A 22,520-nucleotide genomic window follows, 5' to 3' on the forward strand; every position below is an offset into this window, starting at 1 on the left:
GGTGGGCTGGAGATGCTGCCAAATATTTTATATAAAAATATCCCATCAGAAGACACCGAGGGCTGTGCCAGAAGGACACGTGCCCCGGAGCCGGCAGGGCTGGCCAGCGCCACGGCCCCTGCGTGCAGAGCACGGCCGGGTGGTCGCAGAGCCGGGCAGGGCACTCGCTCGGCAGTAAGGAGCAGCACGCAATCCCCCATCTGCTCCCCAGCCCCGGCTCAGCCCGCCCCGGCCGATTAGAGACAGCCGGCATGTTACCTGCAGCCTCAGCACTTTTCCTGGCCCGTTTGCAACGCTCCTGCCCACGTAGCAGCCGGCTCAGGCTGTCAGCAGCATCTCCCCCCCGCCATTGACAGCAGCCTGGCAAAAGGAGATGAGCTGCCACCACCTCAGAGCTGCCAGGGGCTCGCACCCTCCCATGCTGTCTGCCAGAAACGGGTGACACCGGGCAGTGCCAAAGCAGCTTCAGCATCTCAAGTCCTTTTGCCCCACCATCCTCACCCAAGAGCGCTTGAGGTCTCACTTTTTGTCCCAATTTGAGCTCAGCAGTGCTCGTTCTTCAAGGAGATACAACGGCAGGAGGGTTTCTCCGTGCTGGCTCACTCACAGGGGTTTACTTGGGCACACAGCAGCGTTGCAGCTAGGCTCCTTACAATATTCATCGGAAAAAGGGTGGCAAAGGAGAGGCAAAATTTCCTCGAGAGAGGAAACCGAGAGCTGAACCCAAACACCCTGTTTCCAGAAACACCAATCATGGGAAACACGCAACAGCTCAGTAATTATTTAGGGATCGACGGTGCCCTAGTTATCAAGGTGCTGACTGTACAAGTCTGTTGCTGTAGTTTAACAGCACGCTGCAAGAAAGCTAAACAGGAAGGCCAGACCAATTGCTTAAGATAAGTCACCTTAGAGCAAGGTTGGCTGGGGACAGCCGTTGCCTTGTCTGGCCTTCTGGTGCTTCACCAGCCGGGTGTTTTTGGCCAAGCCAAACCCCGAGGACAAAGGGAAGCAGCAGAGACCTCACAGGGACTCTCTGCAGGGAGCTACTGGGGCATCTGGAGCAGATAAGACACGCACCATTGTTTAAGTATTTCCTTTCCTTCATGCTCTGCTCCTGTCCGAAGACTGGGGAGCTGGATTGCCAGCACGGCTGGTCACCCCACACCTCCCCATTAACAGCCTCCGGTGGGAAAACCCACCGGCACCTGGCTTTGGTGGGCTGGAATAAGGAAGCCCAGAGCATTTGTGGGGTAGAGAAGGGAATTCCTCGGCAGCTGCCTCGCCTGGAGCCGTGGAGGGAAGGTAACCCCAACGTGGTCCTCAGCGCCGCAGCACCTCGGGGACAAGAGGAGCTGCAAACGCTCAGGACCTCGCTCCATCAGGGTTTCTGCGCTACAAGCAGCTGGATGTGGCTTCAGCAGCATAAACACATTAGAAACAATGGTTTGTACTGGTTTATATTGGCGAGTGATCCTCGTTTCTCTGGAGCCTCTGGGAATATCAGCAGGAGGGAGCTGCTATCCCCAACGTGCTCCAGGAACAGGGACGGAATGCTAGGGACCGCTGGTCCGGCACTGGTAAGGACGGGGCTTACAGCCAAAACACCTTTGGACCCCTGGACCTCTAGAGCTTTCCTTTGGAAGAAGGCAAAGGGCAGCTGAGTTTTCTTCATGGAAATCTCAGGCAAACGCTCCATCCCACAGGAGGAGGTCTCATTCCCCGTGCCAGTTTTACCCCCTTAGCAGGTGACTGAGGCCAGCAGGCAACGCTGTAGGTTTTCCACCCCTAAAACCCCGCTTGCTTTCTGCTTTTTTCCCAACTGCCTCTGAAGCACCCTCCGCTCTCTCCACGGGCTTTGCAAGGAGCCCAGTTTCCTTGGACAGCTCGGTTCACTTCTCTGCCCAGCTCTTCTTTCTGCCCTTGCTTCTCTCACCTTCAGAACAAGGCTTGGGCTTACCTCTCCTGGCCCAGCTACAAAACACACGTTCCTGAAGCTTTAAAGGATTTTAAGATCCTTAGTGGGTTTTTTTTACAAAGACAATTTTAAAGGCTGTTGCCCCCGGGGCGTGCTGCCTAAGCCAGCTCCCAGAAAGCCCCAGCAATTAGGGAGGAATGGAAGGGAGCATGTTTGTGGGTAATTACCGGCTGGTTAAGTCAGTTTACTTCTGCTGCAGATACAGGCTGTCAGGCTGCAAAACAGCTTCTATTCATTTGCGTACTCAAGTTTCAGGTCCTTGCCAGGGGGCCTGCAAGTTTGGAAAGGAGATATTTATTCAAGTAATTACTTAAAAAAAAAAAAGAAAACAAAAAATCTAATCCTCTGGGTTAGTAGATCTCAAGAAATGCTTCGCAAGAGGTTTTCATTGCGCCCTGAAAACCCAACCGCCTCCAGCTCCCCAGGTCAGCGCTCTGGGAACTTTGAGCGTCTGCATCTTCAGAAGAGATTTCTGCTGGATGCAGGCAAGGGGCAGCCAAACATCAACACACCTGAAATGAGTGGAATGGGGAAAAAAAACTGACCAAAAATCTGGAAGTCTCATTTTCGACCTTGATTTCATTACTAGCAGGTGGCTGAGATCAGTATGTAATATTCAGGTGTGTTCAGTTACTGTCAAAACCATGTTTTCCTCAAGCTTTGAAACAGAAATAAAGCAATCACGACCTGAACTAAATAAATAGAAGATATACCCTTCTGCAAACATTCAAACTGCTTTAGAAGCAGTGGATAAACCACAGAGAGAAGGAAGCATGTGCTAGGAGATAAAGGCAGGAGCCAGCCATTTCTTACCCAAGGTCTGGCTGGGAATTGCAAAAATTACCCACAACCCGTTTGAAATCCTCCCGGCAGCTCTGCCAGGGCAGAGACAGAGCGGCCCCTCGGAGACACGGCACGGGAGGTGGAGCGTGAGGATCTTCGGCTGGCCCCAGCTCTACCCGCTGACGGGGAACCCAGCCTTTGGCAGATCAGCTCTCATCTGTCTCCTGACCTGCTGTAAACGAGGATAATTGGGCACACTCCAGGGTACGGCAAGGTTTGCGCTGTGCTCAGCAGAGATAAAGCGCCCCGTAAACGCTAAGCAGCACTGGCACGCTTCGGCAGCACCGACCGGGAAAGAGGTGCCAAGCTCACCTCGCACTGGGCGAGCCTTTCGCTTGGCAGTCGTGGCAGGCTGCGAGCTTGCGATTTAGGCACCTTCATCTGAAAACCAGCCTAAGGAGGAGGGACGAGGAGCTGCTAAAGGCCACGGATGCTGGGCCCAGCTCGGGAAGCCTCCAAGCCACCCGGTGTGCAGGACACACCGAACAAACCACGCTGTTTTTTTTGGTGGAGGGTACTGGCCCTGATTTCTGGTCTGACCCAGCACAGGCACTTGTACGAGGCGTCACCCTGAGCCGCAGTAGCTCGGCGAGGCTGCGGTAGCTTCAGCGCTTCGAGCAGGACATCCCTCCCTCGCCAGGGCTCTCAGCTAGGTCAGGGGGCTGAAATCCGGCAAAGCCGGGATGAAAACTCTGACCAGTGCACATCAGGCTCTGCTTTCATAGGCACGAGGAGCCAAAGAGATTGGAAGAAGGACAAAGAGATTGGAAGAATAGCACCGACAAGAAAGATTTCATAGAAACTATTTTTCTTCCCCTCATTTAACTATGAATTTGGGTATTCGTCACAACTAATGATTCCCAGAAAAATGGCTATTTTCTGTGTGCAACTCCAGGCTTTGAAAAATATAATATAGAAAGACTCTTTTGAGCTAGAAAAGCTGTTGTGGCGTTTCAACAGAGCTGGGGTTTGCCTTTTCCCACCCTGCGCTGCAGGCAGCGCTCTGGGAACAGATGTTCAAGGACACGGCAGCTCCTCTGCCCCGCGAGAGGAAAGCACGGCGTGCCACAGCGCGGCTCGTCTCGTCGGGAAGCTGCACCGACAGCAGACGAGGAAAGCACAACACGCTGAACTGCGGCTCCCGCAAGGACGGGGGCATTTCCAGATGGAAATCTTGGGAGAGTTTTTGGCTACAGAATTTCTGCTGGAAAATTAGAAGCTTTAAAAAAAAAAAAAAAAAATCCCAAACAACCAAACCTGTTTTCCTTCCAGACTCATGGCTGAGATAAGGGGAAGACTTCAGAGACATAAGCGGTGTTTACTCACCTCGTTTGCATCTGTATCTTAAAAGAAAGCCCCCCCCTTATCCTCTTGTCTTTTTGTTTCCTACCAAGACCATATTGTTTCTTCCTTCATGTGGTTGGGGAAGAAAATAGAGAACAGATCTCATCGGATACAGCCGGATGGGTCCTGGGAAGCTGGATGTAACCAAGTAACGAGGATCCTAGCAACAGGCTTGATTGGGAGGATTTAAAGATAGGAACAAAAGTAGAAGCGAACCGAACAATAGAAAAATGCCGTCTCCTTCCCATACGCACCAGACCCCGGAGCAGCACGGCTGATGCTTCGACCAGGCAGCCGCCAGCAGGAGATAAATCAGTTCCAGGCAGGGAAGGATGCTTTGGTTCCCTTTTTTTTTTTTTTTTCCCCTTAAGGCAAATAGAAAGTATCAGACACAGATGAGGATTTTTTAAAACACTTTTACAGTTGTCAGAGTTTTGTACAAATCAAAGCATCCCTTTTAAAATCTCCATTATTACAAACATACAAAGAAACAATGTTATTACTACAAATCATCGGCTACTCAACTGCATGATCAATTTATCACAATTAAAAAAAACCCATAATAGTATATACAGGGCCTTCCTCCCTCTACTTATTTCTGTATCTTGAGGGAAGCAAAAAAGCAAAGCCCCCATTTAAAAAAAATCCCACCAATGCACCTCATTTTCTAAAAACATGTGAAGTATAAAATTAGGTGAGTATTTTCCTGCTGTCACACTCTGGCAAAGTGTAACAACTTTTTCTTTTTTCTTGTTTTCACATCAGGAGTCTCTTAAAAAAAAAAAAAAAAGAACAAAAACCCACATGGCAGAGTGTCTGATGCTGCAGCGTGCTCCTTCCATGCCGGAAGCCAACATCGTTAAAAAAAAAGTGCCTTTGAGTAAAGTCATCTTTAGTAACAAGAAAAAGGATGAAAAAAAAAAATCACAATCTCTAGTTAAAACCTTAATAAAGACCCTGACAGAGCAGCCGGCCCTGCATCAAGGACGATGTCTCCTCGTCACCTACCTACCCGCAGCGCTGCTCCAGACTAAGGTTTCACCCCCTACTCCTCCGCCCCGAGGGTCTCCAAACCCTGAGATGTTTCTTCACACCCTGAACGGAGCTTGGCTCCGGGATGCCGAGGAGCGCTCCTGCCAGCCGAGAGCCGTGAGGTGCTTTGCCCCCCCCCCCCGCAGTGGCCAAGTGCTTTTTATCCCCTCCTGCCCCAAGAGACGCACTGCAGACAGAGCCTGGGGAGCACCCACCCCAGCTGGCCTTGCTGGAAGGGTCTGTGGTCTCTGTGCTGTTTCTGAGAAGCACATCCCTGTTACAGGGAACTTTCATAGCCCTTTTATTCTGCTGGCTTTTAATCAGCAGTGAGAAATGTCCCTGGAGAGCCCCGAGAAACACTCCCTGGCTTGGGTCGCTGTCTGAGTAAGCGCTTTCCTGGAGCCAACCTGGCCCCTACTTCTGCATCTGGAAGGGAGCAACGGGGCAGGGAAAGGAGAAGAGGGCGAGTTCAGTCCAGGGACTGAGGGGAGCAGAGGGAACATCCAAGCCTTGAACTCTCCTCGTGTAAAGAAATGGAATAAGAGATGCTTGATCACACCAAGCTGCAGAAGTCATCAAAGCCCTGAAGGTCACTAAGTAACTAGGGCACTGGGGGGGACAGGGGGTGTGGGTTTGGGTCTGTATCGTTACAGTCTGGCTCCCAACCCACAAGCTATCATAACAAAACAAGAAAACACAAAACCAGGCAGTTCGGTTTGCCAAGATGACATAGAAAAGAAGAAAAAAAACCAAAACAAACAAACCCCAAAACAAAAAACTTCCAAGATAAATACATAGCCCCCATTTTGGAAGCATCTTCAAAAAGCTGGATCAACCGTTCTCAGCAGTGGCACAACCTTCCAGTAACATCTGTTGGGCTGGTGATTTATCGGCTTCCTTTTGAAGAGGGAACAGTTCAAGAAAAACCAAGCTCCCACCACACGCAGCTCCCGTCTTATCTGCGTAACAACTGGCCACGGCTATTGCCTCACAGCAGCAGGTTTGGAACCAGCAAGAAGTCTCTAATGCAGCAGGTTCCTGTTTGCTAATGAAAAGGGTTGGCAGTGGTAGTAACTGGTTAGGAAAAGACTTCTTCCAGAAAGCAGTACTTCGGGGGGGGATTTAGGATGGCTGGGACCTCTCCCCGTGGATCGCCGTGATCCAGACTGGTATTCAACAGAGATCGAAACCAGACACGCTCAAGCATGCTGTCGAAAGGCAACACACACCAGGCGTTTCCATCGAGTCCACGGCAGTGGGATAGTGACAACACTGAGGTTTTGGCTTCCAGCGATCAGGCAGGCCTCCTAGACTCCTTGGCTAATGCTGGGGAAAGCTCCCAGATTGGGGGTTTTGGTTTTAAGGGGAGGTTATTGCTCCCGACTTCTCAGGCTTTTTGCCCTTCGATAGGGCAGCTGCTTGCTTCAGGAGTTCTCTGTTCTTGGCCTGGAAACACAGTGAAAATGGGTATTTAATGGCACGGATCATCATTAGTTCTCGGGATCCTAGAACTGCCTGGACAGAAGCTGCCGGCATCCTGCGCGCAGATGAAAAGGGAGGTAGATGTTGCTGCGCGGCGTCACAGCACGAGCTCAAGTCCAGCATCTCATCTCTACCACCTAGAGGGGCTCTTCCCATCCCTTCCCCCTCGCGTCCCCCCGCTGTAACTGAGAAGCGGGCTGAAAGTTAACAGCTTCCATGGTGAAAGGTGACAAATGCACAACTCGCATTAAACCAGCCAAGGACACTCGCCAAGGTCACCGGGACTGGGTTTCCTTCCTTCCCCTTTCACCAGCCACCGTGCTTTGACAGCGTGGAAAGTGGTGGAGTGAAACTCTGGTGACTCAAGCCCCCATCCTGACTTGTTTTAGTGAGTTGAAGGCCAGCTTCCCCTAGCCCCCATTCTCACTTATATCAAAAAAGTAGGGTGGAGCAGCTCACTGCTCTCCACCTTTGCTTCATGCTCGGTTTCTTCACATGCCACCAACATTTTATCAGGATTCAGCGCTGTACTGACCCTGCAGCTCTACTAAGAGTTTTCCAAGCCCATCAGAGCACTAACACGTAACAACTTATAGTCTCTCTGGTTTGCACTGAATTGAAAATCATGGAACCTTATGAACAGGGCTCTCTAGCCCTTTACCAAACTTCTGAGCTCGCTCTCCTCTAGCCTAGGTAGTAAATTATGCTATAGCAGTAGGATAAGGGGTAGAACCCATGTGAAGCCAGATACAGGTCTTCTGCCTTGGTTTCCAGCGAACGAACGAATATGCAAAGGGTTATTAGAGGAATTAAACCCTCTGCTCCAGTGCTGCATGTGGTAAAGCAGCTTCTTTTACCTCCTGCAGACTGGAAGAATACAGGCACCCCTGCTTCCCCCCCCATGAAAAGACAAGACAAAATAACGAAAACCAAGACCACGTTCAAAAAGTGGATCATATGAACACTTCAAGGCACCTACAATACACCGAGAGGATTTGAACTTTTATTTTGGAATCAGCAAAGAAAGTTTCCAGAGCCTCAGTCAATACCAGCCGAAGTAAAACATTCGGACACCAGAGAGAACGAGTTCAGGGCAGTCCCAGTCCGAGCTAAGTACAGAACAGCACAGCGGGCGACAGACATGCAAACCCCTCTCCACCCCGGAGAGGCAGGTGACTGCAGGCAAACCTGCTCGTGGATCTGATGCTTCCTCTTTCCTTTCAGAATTGAGCGAGTTTAAGGCTGTTGGAAGGTGTCCGACAGCTTTCAAGGCAGACGTCCTCTTTGAGCTACAGCAGAGGCAGCAGCAGGGTATGCTGTTCCCACACACACCAAGCAACCAGCGTACCCTGCCTTGGGAAACCACTGCGAGGAGGGGGGTCATCTCCCAGTTAGCCCTTGACCTCACAGCCAGGGCTGTCAAGGCAACCAAAACGTGGTGGTTTGTGCTAATGGAAAATTGTCTATTCAGAACTGGAGTAAACACCAACTCATTCTTTGCAGGCCTCCCAAAGCTATGAGACACAAACAGCTCTGGGCTGACACAGGCAGTGCAGGATCAATAAAGCAGTACAGAGACAGAAGGCTCTGGCTGTCAGCAGTCCCTCAAACACAAACCACCAGTGCCGCCCAGCTCACGAGGAGCGGGAAGCACATCCAGCCCTCAGCATACCACACACAGATATTCCAACCTTCAGACAGGCTTTACAGTGCTTAAGAATGTGCATTGTGAAGGGGATCTCACAGGCACCAGCTTTCTGACAGCAGCTGTAGTCTCCCAAACCTGTCTTCCACTCCAATAAGTAACTTGGGCATGTGCTAATGGAGGAGGGGCTGTTTTCTCAGCGGGAATGTAAGCCTTTTGTCTTATCCCCTCCCATTTCTCATCGCTAGGGCTTTAGATCATTATACACCCCAGAGTAATTAAAGGGTGCAAAGTTCACCTCTGTGTCTGATTTCTTCCCTGTAACCAGCTCCCCTTTGACCTGATCTCTTCAGTGGCTCAGAGCATATTCATGCTGATAGTCTGCCCAGTGTTTCCATGGCCATGACAAGAATCCTGCTCTCCCTGTTCCCTCGAGCTCAGGGACTTCTTTATTTCGACGACAGAGATACAGTGCTAAAGGAACTGCCAATTGTTTCTTGAGCTTTGTTCTCTCTGGTTACTGGTCACATAAATCACATTAAGAGCTACATGGTGCAGGGAGCTGTCAAAGGTTCTGCAGTCTGGAGAAACAGGTTCAAACCTGATTTTGGCAATAGGTAAAATGAGTTTGATGGTTCCCGTCTAGTCCACAGGGGACACAACACAGCACTTTACAATACAGTAAGTCTGAGCCTGAATAGAGAGCAGCAAGGAGGATATAAATAGGGGTTATGATGCACTGCAGCCTGGTACAGAGCTGGGGAGGGGCTTGCCTGGCAGAGCAGAGAGGCTGTAGGACAGGGCTGAGAAGCGTTAGTAGAGCTGTGTGTGCAGAAGCTCACGGGGTGTTCTGATCAGGAGTGTCCTCAGGCACTCCTGGGTACAGCACAACTCAGCAAATTAAAACAAAAATGCTGTCACCTGTAACTGCTCCATGACCTCCTTGTGCGTCTTCTCCATTTGGTTCATCTTTGCCCTCATCTGCGACTCCTGGTATTGCAGGTCGGCTTTCAGCTCTGTGATCTGCAGATAAACCAGTAAGGAGCAAGTGAGCTGGAAGAAGAAACGAATGCCTTAACCCCAGACGCACCTTGCCACAGCAAATGCCTCTGCAGAAGTTGCATGAGACTGGATGAGTTCAGAAATGTGCTGGGGTGGGCAGAGGGAGTGGAATGAGACCAGAACCGTATCTCTGAGTGGCACAGAGAAGCAGGAGCAGCCAGGGCTGTCTTTCTGCACAGAGCAGCATGCTTTTTCTCAGTCTTGCCCCCACATGGAGGTCTCAGAGACAGTGGTCAGAAAATGACCCTTTATGAAATGAGAACTCCTGGGTGGGTCCAGAAAGCCTCTTTAACTTTGGAAAGGAGGCAGCCTGGAAACAGCCAGAAACTCTCTTGCTTGCTCCAAGATAAAAAGCGAGACTCTGCTGGAGTGTGATCTGCGTGAACATGTCAGCATGCTGTGGGGGGAAGCAAGCCAAGGGCTGTACCTTCTTCTCCTTCTCCAAAATCATCTGATCTTTCTGATGCAGCATCTTTTTTAAAGTAGCCACTTCCTCCTTCAGCTGGGCAATGATAACAAAGTGGTCAGTGCCAGGAGAGTCCAGGGCAAGGTCTGGAGAAAAACTGCAACAAAGAAGAGGGAAAGACTCTCATCATGACCCCTTCTCTTCACTGAGGCAAGGAAACTCCCACAGGTGGCACTCGGAGGAGAATGGGAATCACTTCATGACACACATCGTGTCCTCCAAAGACTCCTTGAATGCAGGTGTTACCTGTATCCCTGCCCTGGATGCCACATGGAATTTGGGAAATACATGGTATGACAGGCAGCTGGGATTACGTGTGATATATCGAGTTGTGTTATTGCATGATCAGCACGGACACGGGACTCCTACGGGTGACCATCAGCCAGTGACTGCAGCAACCATTCAAACAGCAAGGACCTCTTTTCAAACCAAAGAGTTGAGGACAGCAATCGGAGAGCTAATGAAACTTTATGCAACCACCTAGGAACCCTCTTTGCTCGCAGGCAGTCCTTGGATGTACAGCAAAACTTTTCACTAAATATAAACAAACATTCTGGCAAGGAGGGAACATGAAAGAGAAACAAATAACCTCAAGTTAAACAAACAAAGCAAAGGGAGATACCTAGATTAAAGTCAGCACTGTCCTCAGCAGGGAAAAGGGGTAAAAAGACATGCTGGACTTTTGCATTTTGATTCCACCATGATACAGCAATTTAGGAAGAAGCTTCATTACCACTTCAGAGCAGGAAAAACTCTCTCCAGGAAGACAGAGAAACAGCTGAGCACACCACTTGTACACCACCAGGTACTCTAAACCTAAGCAACCAGCTTAAAAAAAAATAATAATAATAAAAAAAAAATCTATCTGGACATGAGTCACTCCCCTGCACTGGTAATTCACAACTCTCCCTATGAGATACTCAGTGATCTGGGCAGCACAGTCTTACACTACAGGAATACTTCAGATTGTAAGATACAATGAGCTGCAGCCACAGGCCCAAGGAGCTCGCCTGATCTTTGCCTGCCTTCTGCTCCTTACTGCTGTAATGGTAAGCCTGATTTTTATCTCTTGGTGCTAAAAGGGCAGCACACTCCCAGCTGCACACACCTGAAATTGCTGAATAAAAATTTAACAGTAATAAGGCAACAAAGCTTCACCTAGAAGATTACTTCAAGTCTGGCTGTTACCAGACAGCATTGCTGCTATAAAGATAAATAGCCAGGGTTACCTGAAGCCAGGGTTATATTTTTTTAAAGCCTCCAGAGTAGATCACCACACGCCCTAAAGCCTGCATTCAGCTCTAAGGCTAGGAGCTGCAGCGGACTGGGGATGGCATGGTCTGAACCCAAATCACTGCCTCTCCCAAGTATGCTGCCACTTCCATGCTTCCAGACCCCTATCCGTACACCGAGGCAGAGTACCGGCTGCTCACCTCACACAGGGGTCTCCTCTAGTGCCTGGAAATAATCCATTTTCTAATTAAAAGCACAGTCTGCATTGATTGGACTGATTAGCAAGGATGTGGGCAGAAGAAAAGGCTCTTTCCACCACTGTGCTGGGGATCTACAAAGGGAAACTAAGCAGGGGCAGCTTCACAGATCTGAAAGTCACAGGATAGCCCTGTGGCACTGGGAGAGAAAGCTTGGCAAAGGAAAACTCAGAATTGAGGGTCTGTAGGAGACAGCCCATGGTGGAAGAGTCTTGCATGGTTAAAACATGCTGACAGCAGAGCCCACACCATAAGATGCAGCAGGTCTCTGGGTACACTGGATCTAGCACTGTGCTTGTCATGCTGGGCAGCTCTCGAGTGCAGAAGAGGTTCATACATGCAGACTAGCAGGGAATACCTCCATCTTAAAACTGTTCCTGAGTACAGTTTCCCCAAGTGGAGGCTGTGCAAGATGATGGTGGGTGCTCCAGCACCTTTCTGTGTGCAAGCATGTTACTAACAGTAGCTTTAATTTCCCACTCAGTGCAAATATGCTGGGGAGGAGAGGGGAAAAAAAAAAAAAAAAAGAGAAAGAAAAGCAGCCTCCACAGAGAAAAAAAGGCTTCCTCACTGATTCCCTCTAGCTAAAAACAAACTCTTGCTTACACCACTCCTTTGCCCAGGCAAGCTTCCCTCCTGCCATATCCTGGGGTGATAAAGAGTGCTGTGAGATGCGAGCATTTCTCTGAGCAGCTCCTCTGGCAGGAAAAATTCCCTCCTCGGCAGCTCCTGTTGCAGAGCACACTGTGGAGCCGGGAAGGTGAGAGCCGGCCCTGCCACCCAGCGGGGAGAAGGGACAGGAGGGCCACCAGCCTTCCACAGAGCCACTCTCGCACCCAGCAGACCCGGTACCCGACCCCAGGGCCTCCTCCTGCCTCCACAAGTGGGTAACGGTGGGCTCAGAGTGCCCAGGCATCCCCTCCTGTCAAGTACGTGAGCACAGGCAGGTATTTTCCTGTCCAGTTGCTGCAAAATGCACCCTCAATTGTGTCAAGATGCTAATTAAAGAAGTAGCCTTTTTTTTTCCCACTTTTTTTTTTTTTGAAAGACTGACAAGTTAGTAATGAAAGGTTCCTCTGTCTTTAACCCCATGTTAAGGAAGCAGCCTGAGACTCCAAAATTAGAAGGAAAACTGCCAAATACAAGTTGCTCCATTCCCTTAACAAACAGATTAAGAATTAAAACAACCAACCAAACACAAAAAAGCCATTTCCCCTACAATTAACCTCCATACCCAGAATCCCAGCCCCTTGGGATAGGTCAGAGGGACGTGTGCTCTTCATGTTTGAACAGTCTAAAATACACGCCTCTAATTAAAGTGAATTGATGAGCTCCCCTTGCTTTCAGTGGAGACAGAGGAAAAAATGGAGCTCTTCCAAAGACACCTGCCTTCTCCATTGAGCAAAAAAGAAACCAAAATGACTGCCTTAAATTCCACACCTGTTAAATGGCTGAAATTAGGCAGCACAAATGCCAAGCTTAAAGATTTTGTTATTCAAGTCAGGCTAGCATAGAGAGGCACAGACCAGGCTGACCGAACCAGCATCCAAGTTTTACCTTAGACAAAAATATCCCCCATGCGCAAAAATCCACCCAGACCAATAAGAACCAGCATCTGAACTTACACGTCCTCTAACACCACCAAAAGCAGGCGCAGTTCAGCACAAGTCCCAGTGCTTTAAGCATATGCCAGGACTTTCCTAGGCAAATGAGAATCTTTTTACTAAATGAACTTTGCTGCTCAGCATCCTCCGGCATCACTGCCTTCCCCCAGCCAGCTCAGTCTGTAGCGCTCATCATTGCCTGGTGTTAAAAGCATAATTTAGCACCTTGTCTATAGTCACGGGAAAAGGGACTGCAGTGTGTTCATCCGCAGAGTCTGTAACATAAAAACACTTCTGGCAGCGTTTGCACAAGAGGATGGGGACACCAAGCACTGCCCGAATCAGGACAGGCACAGCACCAGAGGCTGAAGGTGAAGCCGGGGTGCTGACACACGCAGGGGCAGCCCAGGACAGCGGGATTAGTAGGGCAAGGTCTGCTACAGGCTGTGCTGAGAGTCACTGCGGGGGAAAGCTACTCCGTGCACAGCAGGGCCAGTGCTGTTACCTCCTCACAGAGCTCACCCAGAATGAACCATTCAACGCCACCCATTAAATGACCAGTCCCCACATCAGTCCCCACATCACAGCCATTGGGAGCAACATCCACTCCGAGATATGTAAACAAAAACATACAGAGGGAATTCAGTAAGACACAATAAAAGAATTCCTATTGTATCCACAAAGGAGCAACAATTTCAGATAAGCTGGACCCTGTTGGGGGTGTTGCCAAAGTTAACTGAGCTCAAGTGTGCCCAAATTTTGCCCAGGTGAAGGCTGCATGAAGATTGGCTGGAGCCAAGACACACTGTACAGAAAGTTGTGGCTGATCTCAGCAGCGAAGAGGTGCTGGTTGTGTATCACCCCGCTCCAGACCACACCACTGATGAAAACAAGCCTTGCACTGCAGCAGACCCTAACTCCACACTCAGGCTGTGACCCAGACTCCAGGCTGACTCTGGGGGGGACAATCTGATAGAAAATGGTGCAAGAGGGGAGGGTTGTGGAGGCTTCAGCCTCACAAAAAAACCCTCCAGCAACTCCAAAAACACACTTAATGAACCACCATTATTATTCCACTCAAGAAACACAGCCATATGTCTATTTAAGGCAGCTGCAGCTCGCCTTTTCTACAGCACATTGCTGGAGCTCTTCAGTAGTTGCTAAAATTACACACAGTTTGTTACTGGGATTCATCAAAAAAAGTGTGGCAAGGACCACAGCCTTGGCAGGAGCCAGACTGACAACATCTGAATCAAGAGCAAACAGAAATGAAGGCATTTGATTCCTCTAATACGTACTCCTGATTTGCAAACGAATGGCTGAGCAATTGATGCCAGAGCATGGGACCTTTCGCTTCTCAGATTTTTTCAAGCCACTAAAATGAGTTGTTAGGTCTCAGCCCAGGCTTTAGTGAGAAGATAAAAATACCTGGTACTGTCCTATAGCCCAGAGAGCAGCCTCAGTAGGTGAGCAGGAGCCTTAACAGGGCTCTAGGGGGAAAGCTGCAGCAACACTGATGGGCTGCCCTGGTTCTACCAGGACCTGTCTCCAGTCTCTCCTCTGGCTCCACCAGCACTGAAGGCAGTAGATGAATTCTCTGAGCACTCCATGCTCAGCCGCGGCTCCCAAGCCACAGTTAATCCTTACATTTTTCCAACTTTTAACTGAAAACACCATTCAGATGATAAATGGTCTTTTAGACCACTGCCTCACAAAATTATTTAAGTTCTATTTCCCATTGTAGTACTTCACAAAGATTGACAAGGTGTCAATAGTATCTACAGGAGAGATGCGATCTCTGATCTTGAAGAAAAGACATTCAAGGTAGGTAGCGAGCAATTAATTACCAGTGGCTTTAACAGACCCTTTGGCACTAACGAGCCTATACTCCAGTCCGTGCCTCCAATTCACTGCTGTTTGGAAAGAGATCCATCGAGAGGGACAGTTTCCATGTATGAGGCAGTTCCCAGGGAGGGAGGGCAACAGGGGAGAAAACAACAGGTGATCTCACTTCAGGATGTCAGTGCCTTGAGAAACAGGACAATGGTGGGCACCGAGACTCTGTTGGGAAGCAGCCCACTGCGCCAACGTGGACGGGGCACTCTGGATAGGGGGACAAAGCATCTCGGGAGAGGAAGGAACGCTGAGAATCAGAGAGGAAAGGCAGGAATGAAAATATGCATGTACAAGACTGTAAAAAAATAAAAATCCACCTCAATTTCCTGTTTCTGCTAGTGACTCCCATTCTGCTGCGCATGCAGCCGGCATCAACATAATCCACCACAAACTGTGACAGCAGAATGGGATTGGATGCTTTGAAGCAAAGCTCTTTGATTGCTTGTCCCTCCCCCAGAAGGCAGGAGGGGAAATGGGAGGTGGGTCTTGATCCTCTCCTCTGAGGTCATTTCCCTGCAGATCAGTCCGATAGCCCCAAAAGCACAAAACCTGCAGACCTCAACTCTACAGCGCAGCCAACAGCCCTCCTCCCCCTGTAACTGCAGGGAGAGGATAAAGCTGGTCTGGCTGCAGTGTTTCTAACTATTGGGGAGCTCAGCCGACAAGCAGCTTCTATCCTAGCAGGTACAGGCACTAGGTATTCTTTTCCTCTTCAAACCTATGTCTAAATGCCAAGTACCACTGGCCTGCCAGGTTCTGGAAAGCTGCTAATGCAGCCCCTCGAGGTCCCAAAGCCCGAGATCCCTGCTCTAGCATAAGAGCTTCCTGCTATTCGCATAGAACTCTGTCTTATATAAACTTAGCAAACAAGACCCCCCACCCACAATTTCCCCATGTAACAGGCTCACCTGTCACCATTGGCAGATATGGCATCAAACTTGGCTTTCTTCTTTGGGATTTCGTTCTGAATAGAAGAGGTGGATAAGGTTTTCTGGCTAGAAAAACAAGGAAACTCTATGTCAGAACCTGAGTGACTTGCAGTCTAAGACAGAGAAGCAGATAAATATTCCCACACGCTTTGAACCTATTAAAACAATATTTCCTAGCGGAAGAAAGAATGATAAAAAATTCATTCCTTGAAGAGTAGCTGGAGACTAAAAATAAACAGAAAACAATGTGTCAGTCAGATCAGTACGTAGGTGAAGAATTCATGCTTAAAATCTACATTTCAATCATTAAATTTTACAAATGCAATTTAGCTTTAATTGTGTACAAGTTCAGTAAGCTGAATTGCTACGAAGCACTGTCGGACTACAAGTCTACTCCAGCACAGTGGGGTTTGCAAACTAGCAAAGCCTGACTTAGCCAGATTCTCCTCAACAACAGACAGCTGCCAAAACCTATCACCAGGGTACCGAGCCCCCAGGCACTTCTCCCAGTTACTTTAGGAAGCGCACCTAAGGAGCGTGGAGCAGCCAGGCACCCTGTTTGCTCACCCCAGAGGCAAGCTCACCCCGCACAACAAAAAAGCTTGTGCAGGTTACCTGTTATAGTGGCTGCCACTGCTGAGCCTACTGTACTGTTCCTTCTCTTGCAGGCTTGCCCGGGAAGAGCTGCTCAGGTGTTTGCACTGCTCTTTGGTCTTCTGTAGGACCCGTTTATAGGATAGCGTGCATAACCAGCATAGCAGCTTTCCATCCACCTGGAAGATGAGAGAGAAAGAGAGAGGGAGAAGTTTTGGTCTTGCTTCCTGCCCACAAACCAAACACAGAGAAGACAAGAAGCACCTTCAGGCTTAAGTTCACATATGAATAAGCGGCGACTCAAAAAGGATCCCTCGAGTGCCTGGAAAGGGTAAGAAATGCATCTGGCGTGGCTGGTGCAATGCAGGCAGTACTCATTAACAGCAGCTAATCTATCGTAACTACAGTCTCTGCCAAGCTTTGCTTACAGACCATCTTATAGCACCCATTCACCAGGAAACACTAACTCTAGTGGGATTTCTGTCAAAGCAACGCCAAGGAGTGGTACATGACAGGGTAGTCACTGGAGACCAAAACAGCAAGGGTCTCTGCTCGAGGAGGATCAGCAGGAGGACAGGGATTATCAGCGCAGCGTCCCAAACGAACAATAGATGTTCATAGCCTGCAGGAAGCAGGCCTTAGAAGCACACACCTCCCAAGGAGCACTATGTTGTTTAAGCAAAGGGTATGCAGAAGCCATGAAATGGGTTTCCTGGTGGAGGTATGACACTTCCAGCTCCTCAGGCTACAGCACAAATATTGTTCCCCGTCCCTCTCCCCAAGCAGGTACCTCATATTTCACTCAGAGGGCCCTTCTCCCTTGCCAGCCCACCTACCCTTAGGCCAAATTCAATAAATCTTTCTCAGTAGATCTGCCAAAGAAGCAGAGGGGCTCAAAGATTAAACAGCTCCAAAACACAGCTCCCACAGCAAAGCTCAACTCCAGAAAAATACTTCACAACCAAGAGACACCCCTTTTTGAAATGCTAGAGAATACGTGAAGGATATGGACAGACGATCACTGTGATCAGCCCTTTTACCTTTTCAGCCTCTTTTTGCAGAGATACTGACCTTCTTTCTATCATCCTTCCGGTCAAACGCGCACTGCTGCTTGCACTGCTCGCAGGAGTGCGGAGGTCCATACTTCTTTTCAGAGTTTGTGCAACGCTGGCACTTGTTTCCAATAAATGCTGCTATAATGTTGCAGTACTGGCAGGGTTTTGGCTTTAAGAAACAAGAACAACTGATAGAGCAGTGCCTTCTAATCACATTAATACATTGTTCTTTCCCCTTCTCCCCATCACTTCAAAACTTTTATTTCCCCGTTCCAAGCTAATCTTAATGCTGATCCAGGAGACATAACTACATTTGGACCCCTGGTCTCTAGCTAAGTGTATTTAGCTGTGGCACCCAGACAATTTATCAAGTGCTATGAAATCTTTAGAAAATACATATCACCAAAATAGAAACAATCAAAATTGCTTTTTCAGATTTCAGACAAGCAGGAAAGAAAGATTTATCACTGCTTCCTGCAGCAATCTCAGTTTGTGTAAGCATGCTCTTGTTTCTATTGGATATCGAACAGTTCATTTCCTGGCCTAAAATGATGCAGAGCTGCTCTTTTCTGTACTAAAAGAGAAAAAAGTAAAAGCTTCATGCTTGAGGGACCCACGTATTATTGATCAGTCATGCTATTACAACAGAGCCAGCCCATAAACTGCTCTGGGATTCGGCAGGATAAAGACAAGAAAGATGAAAGGAAAAGAGGCTGGTGACAACGAGCCCTGCTCACTTACTGTTCCATAGAGCTTCACGTTCTGAGCACACTTCTTGCATATTGTGTTGGTTTTGCTGTTAAAAAGAAGGACAGATCATTCTATTAGCACTTCCTCAAAGAAAATTAAACCTCTGTGGTTAGGATCCTTGTCTCCCCTAGGCTCCATCTCTAGTGGCAAGAGTGTATTCATCTTCACTACGGACTCTGATATCAAAGTGCATTCCCTATCCTCATCTGCTTGAGGATAATTTGCCCAAAAGTGGTATTAGTAGGAGGTATCTTTTAATTAAGGCATCCCCAGATGACACCAGTTTTTTGTCCTTACAAATACAGGAGTCTGGTCACCAGCTAATTGGCAGCAGGCGTGATTCAGCACTGGTGACGGCCTCAGTTCTGGAGGAGGTCTGCTCTGGATGACAAGGTTAAGGGAGGTCAGGACAGAGGTGTATTTGCCCATCAAACACAGGAAAGAACACCCCACACAATGGCCCGCACGCATCTACTGGGTTTACCAATCCTTCCTCTGTAAGCTACGGAACTTACAGAAATGCAAAAAGGCAAAAGCACAGCTAAAGGAAACACATTAGGAAATAATTTTTAGATACTAGAAATCAGATAAGAAGAAAACTTGTGGGAAGATGCGCCCAGATCCTTCACTGGAAGATGCATCTGAGCACTGACCAAAAATAAAAGCCAAGCAAAAGGTGCAAATCTAAGGACCCTGCAGAGGCACACCAACTCGCCCAGCAGACCTTTGAAGAAGACCAAAGGTCCCCCCAAGTCTTCCACAGCAACAATCTACAGGTTAAGGCTCAGTCATCAAAGGTGTGGAAACATTACGGTTCCCTGGGTGCGTCTGTTCTAAAGAAAACCTCGGTCTCCCCAGCTCAGCAAGTGTTTACCTTTCCTGCTGGAATTCAGTCCTGCAGTAAGTGCATTTAACAATGGGATGCGCAATCCGGCACTCCTGCAACAACAGAAGCGTTCGGTGAGATGCAATGCTCCTCCCGCACACCGTTTCCCGAAATCCCAGATCACCTGCTGACCTCCGCTCCCACCACACGCACACACATCCGTCAAACTCAAAACATTTCCTGCCTGTACAGTCATGCTGCTCTTACAAGGGCTGAGAGCAGAGGAAGGGCGACAGGAATGGCATGTGTCACAGGTGAGCCAGAAGTAAATTGAGATTCGTAACGAGGGCTTATTTGTGCGCAACGCCCACAGACAAGGGTCACAGTGGTTGGCCTCACATCCCAGGGCAGGAACACAGAGTCCTGCAACAGTTATTCACGCCTCTGCCCTCCACAAGCTTCCTGTGCCCGGAGTGCCTCCGGCTCCGCTCTCCTCTCACCCCATGCCTCGGAGGTTCCCCTGCGCCTGCCTGTTTTGCCCCATCTGCCTCAGCAATCCCAGGCTACTCCATTTCCTGCCCCTCATTCCCTGTCTCATCCTTGATCTCATTCTTCCCCACCCAAACTGCCCCACCCACTCCAACTGTCCCCCAAGACCCACCTCCCTCCTCCAAGGTACCATAAGACCTCCCCCAAATGTCCCCAGACCCTCCCAAACACCTCGGCACCTCCCAAATGCCCCAGGCCTCTCCCCTTGCTAACAGCCTCCCTCACAAACAGCCCTTCCCTTGTCCCCAGGCCTTCCCTCATGAATAGCATCCACCTCCCCCCCAACGGCCCCATGACTCCCTCTCCGACGCCCTCCAAATACCCCTCAAACAGCCTTCAGTGCCCTCAGGTCCCCCTGACAAACAGCTCGCTTATTACCCCCTCAATACCATACCCCCCCAACAGCCCCCAGGCTCTACCAGCTGCCCCCACACCTCCAGCCCCTCAAAACCTCCCAAAGGCTCCCAGGGCCGCACCCACACAGCCCTCAACTGCCCACCCCGTACCCTCAGGCCCCAAATAACCACCTCGAGGCCCTAGCCTCCCCAGGGCCTCCCCACAAACAGCCCCCAATTATCCCCGGTCCCTCTAAAAGCCCCCAGCCCCCTCCAAAACACCCCCTGCCCACCCTCCCTCACCAACAGCCCTCCAGTCGGCCCTTGCCCCCCCACCAGCTCCCTCACAGACAGGCCCCCAGTCTCCTTCCCCTAGGCGTCCCTGCCAGCCGCCCCGGGCCCCGCCGGCCGCCCCGGACCTTGCAGAGCTGCTGGCCCTGGCTGAGCGCCTCGAAGGGGAAGCGCTGGTGGCACTTAGTGCAGGCGTAGAGCGCCGCCATCCCGCCGCCCCGCTGACAGGCGCAGCCCAGCCCGCCCCGGCCGCCCGTTCCCGCCCCCTCCCGCCGCTCCGCCCCTGCCATTGGCCTCCCGCCGCATCACTCACGCCTGCTCCGCTTCTCATTGGTCAAGTCAGCCGTCAATCCCGGGAGAGGGCGGAGCGGGGCCGCCTCCTCCCCCCACCCTTTCTCTCCGCGGGCGTTGGGGAAGGGGAAGCGTTGACGTCACGCAGGGAGCGCTGCGCGCACCGCGGTGATGCAATCGCTCGTCCCCGTCTCCCACCCCCGGCGTGACGCGTCCTGGGGGCGCGCGCGGCTCTGGGGAGGTCGCGCGAGATCGCGCAGGGTGGGGGCTGGCCCACAAGGCCTTGCGGGAGGGGACCCGGAAGTGGGGTCGGGCCGGGCCGGGCCGGGCCGGGCTAGGCTAGGGTAGGCCAGGCCAGGCCAGGCCAGGCCGGGGGAAGCGGCCGGGCCGGGCCGGGCCGGGTCAGGTCAGGTCAGGTCAGGTCAGGTCAAGCCAAGCCAAGCCAAGCCAAGGGAAGGGAGGGGGCTGAGCTGGGCTGGGCCAGGGCCGAGGGAAGGGCAAAGGAGGGGGCTGCCAGGGCTAAGCCAGGGCAAGGCGAAAGGGAGATCCGTAGCTGGTGTGTGAGGGGAGGGCAGGGTGAGGCGGCCGTGCAGGCCCGGAGGAGGAAGGGAGGCTGGGTTAGGGCAGGGCTCGGGGGCTGGGCTGGAAGGAGGGGGCCCAGCGGGGCTGGGGAGGTGAGGAGCCGCGGCAGGGAAGGGAAGGCTTCTGCGGAGGTGGGTGAAGGAGGGGCAGCTCTGGAGGAAAAAAGGGAGCAGAAGGCTGTGGGGAGGGCTGGGTGTCTCCGCCTTCAGAGTGGAGCTGAGGGGGAGCAGAGCCGCAAGGGCTGGAGACAGGCAGGGCAGGGGCAGAGGGAAATCTGTGCCTGAAAGGTTGAGGGAAAGAGAATTGGAGGAAAAGGAAGGGAGAATGAGGTAGGAGGTAGCGTCTGCAGCGAAAGGAAAACCTTCGCATGAACTTGTTTCCCTCTCTGCTCCGACTCCAGCAGCTGCTGGCCCGCTGCTAGGGCAGCTGCTCATCTGCAAGTCCCAGGCACAGCCAAGACTGTGATTTGCATGGGTGGATCTGCCTCCGGTTTGGGGCAGGGTCAGCGTTGCGAATTGCAGCTCGCTGTGTTTACACCACAGCTCGGGTACTGGAGTTTGCAGCTCCAGACGCTGGGAAGATTTTCCCCCGTTTCATTTCAGGTAGGAGGTTGGACTCCGGTCGCTGCAGCAAGGGCAAATCGTACGCTGCACACACGCTGAATAATTGCTCGTTTTTAGTAATCGAGTTGTGGTCATTTTTTACAGTGTGACACAGAGCAGGTGCTGTGAGCTTACGTATATGCTGCCTGCCCGAACAAATGGGGCAATTGAAGCATTTTGGAGTTAAAAGTTCACTCTCTAGATCCCAGATCGAGTGAACAAAAGGCAGTAACTACTCATGGTTGTGTTAATAAACCCACAGCAGTGTGATCTGGTCCCTTTTGTGCCTGTGTTGCCTGACATTCCTGTGTTCTCACACCCTGCTCTCTCTCAGGCTGTCAGGGATACCTTGAAATCTTTGGGAAACTTCTTTCCCCACCTTTCTTTACACCAGATGACAGAGTATTCCCAGTCCGAGCTTGTGCAAGTGGTGAAGCTGAAATATGAGATGCTCACTGCAGTGCTCAGTCTTTCCCAAGAAGGACCGGGGGAGTGTCTTGGGTTTTTAGTAAGACTGCGTGGGTGTGCATATTAAACTGAAATTCTGCTGTGCTTGGCTACCTCGGGGACTAGTTATAATCACCGGGCAAATATGCTGTGTGTAGGAGAAATACTTAATTTCATGAAATTCGTTGCATTGTGCTGGATGCTAGATTGTGATTGGGAAATATCAGTTGGTGAAAGCAGAAGGCAGAGCTTGGCAGAGGCGGCGGATGGCTTTAAACAAAACCCTTCTCGCTGCTCAGGGGCTGCGATGCTCCGAGGAGAGGTTCTGGGGGAAATCAGGCAGAGGTGGAGGGCTGGGGCTGCCCAGCTTTCTGGGGCTTGACAGTGCACCTGGAAAAAGTAAACGCCGTCAGCGATTTGTTACAAGAAA

The 22,520-nt window shown here is 50.6% G+C and overlaps 1 protein-coding gene across 5 annotated transcripts; it reads right to left on the minus strand.

Moving 5' to 3' along the window:
• Nucleotides 1-2,062: 2,062 nt before the first annotated feature.
• FAM76A (family with sequence similarity 76 member A) lies at nucleotides 2,063-20,408 on the minus strand. 5 transcript variants are annotated; one of them, XM_072884936.1, is made up of 10 exons: nucleotides 20,297-20,408; nucleotides 19,042-19,106; nucleotides 18,159-18,213; nucleotides 17,434-17,586; nucleotides 16,384-16,541; nucleotides 15,748-15,834; nucleotides 14,955-15,086; nucleotides 9,811-9,946; nucleotides 9,243-9,344; nucleotides 2,063-2,246 (listed from the first exon to the last, which is right to left on the minus strand). In XM_072884936.1, exons 1-10 carry the CDS (start codon nucleotides 20,375-20,377, stop codon nucleotides 2,220-2,222), a joined length of 996 nt encoding a protein of 331 aa, XP_072741037.1. In that variant the 5' UTR covers nucleotides 20,378-20,408; the 3' UTR covers nucleotides 2,063-2,219. The 5 variants fall into 5 exon arrangements, with proteins under 5 accessions (XP_072741037.1, XP_072741034.1, XP_072741039.1 ...); XM_072884933.1 differs by lacking the exon at nucleotides 2,063-2,246 and adding an exon at nucleotides 4,549-6,640; XM_072884937.1 differs by lacking the exon at nucleotides 2,063-2,246 and adding an exon at nucleotides 6,655-8,922.
• Between the last annotated feature and the right edge of the window lie 2,112 nt (nucleotides 20,409-22,520).

The sequence above is a fragment of the Ciconia boyciana genome, chromosome 21 (assembly GCF_034638445.1).
Source record: "Ciconia boyciana chromosome 21, ASM3463844v1, whole genome shotgun sequence".
Lineage (NCBI taxonomy): Eukaryota > Metazoa > Chordata > Aves > Ciconiiformes > Ciconiidae > Ciconia > Ciconia boyciana.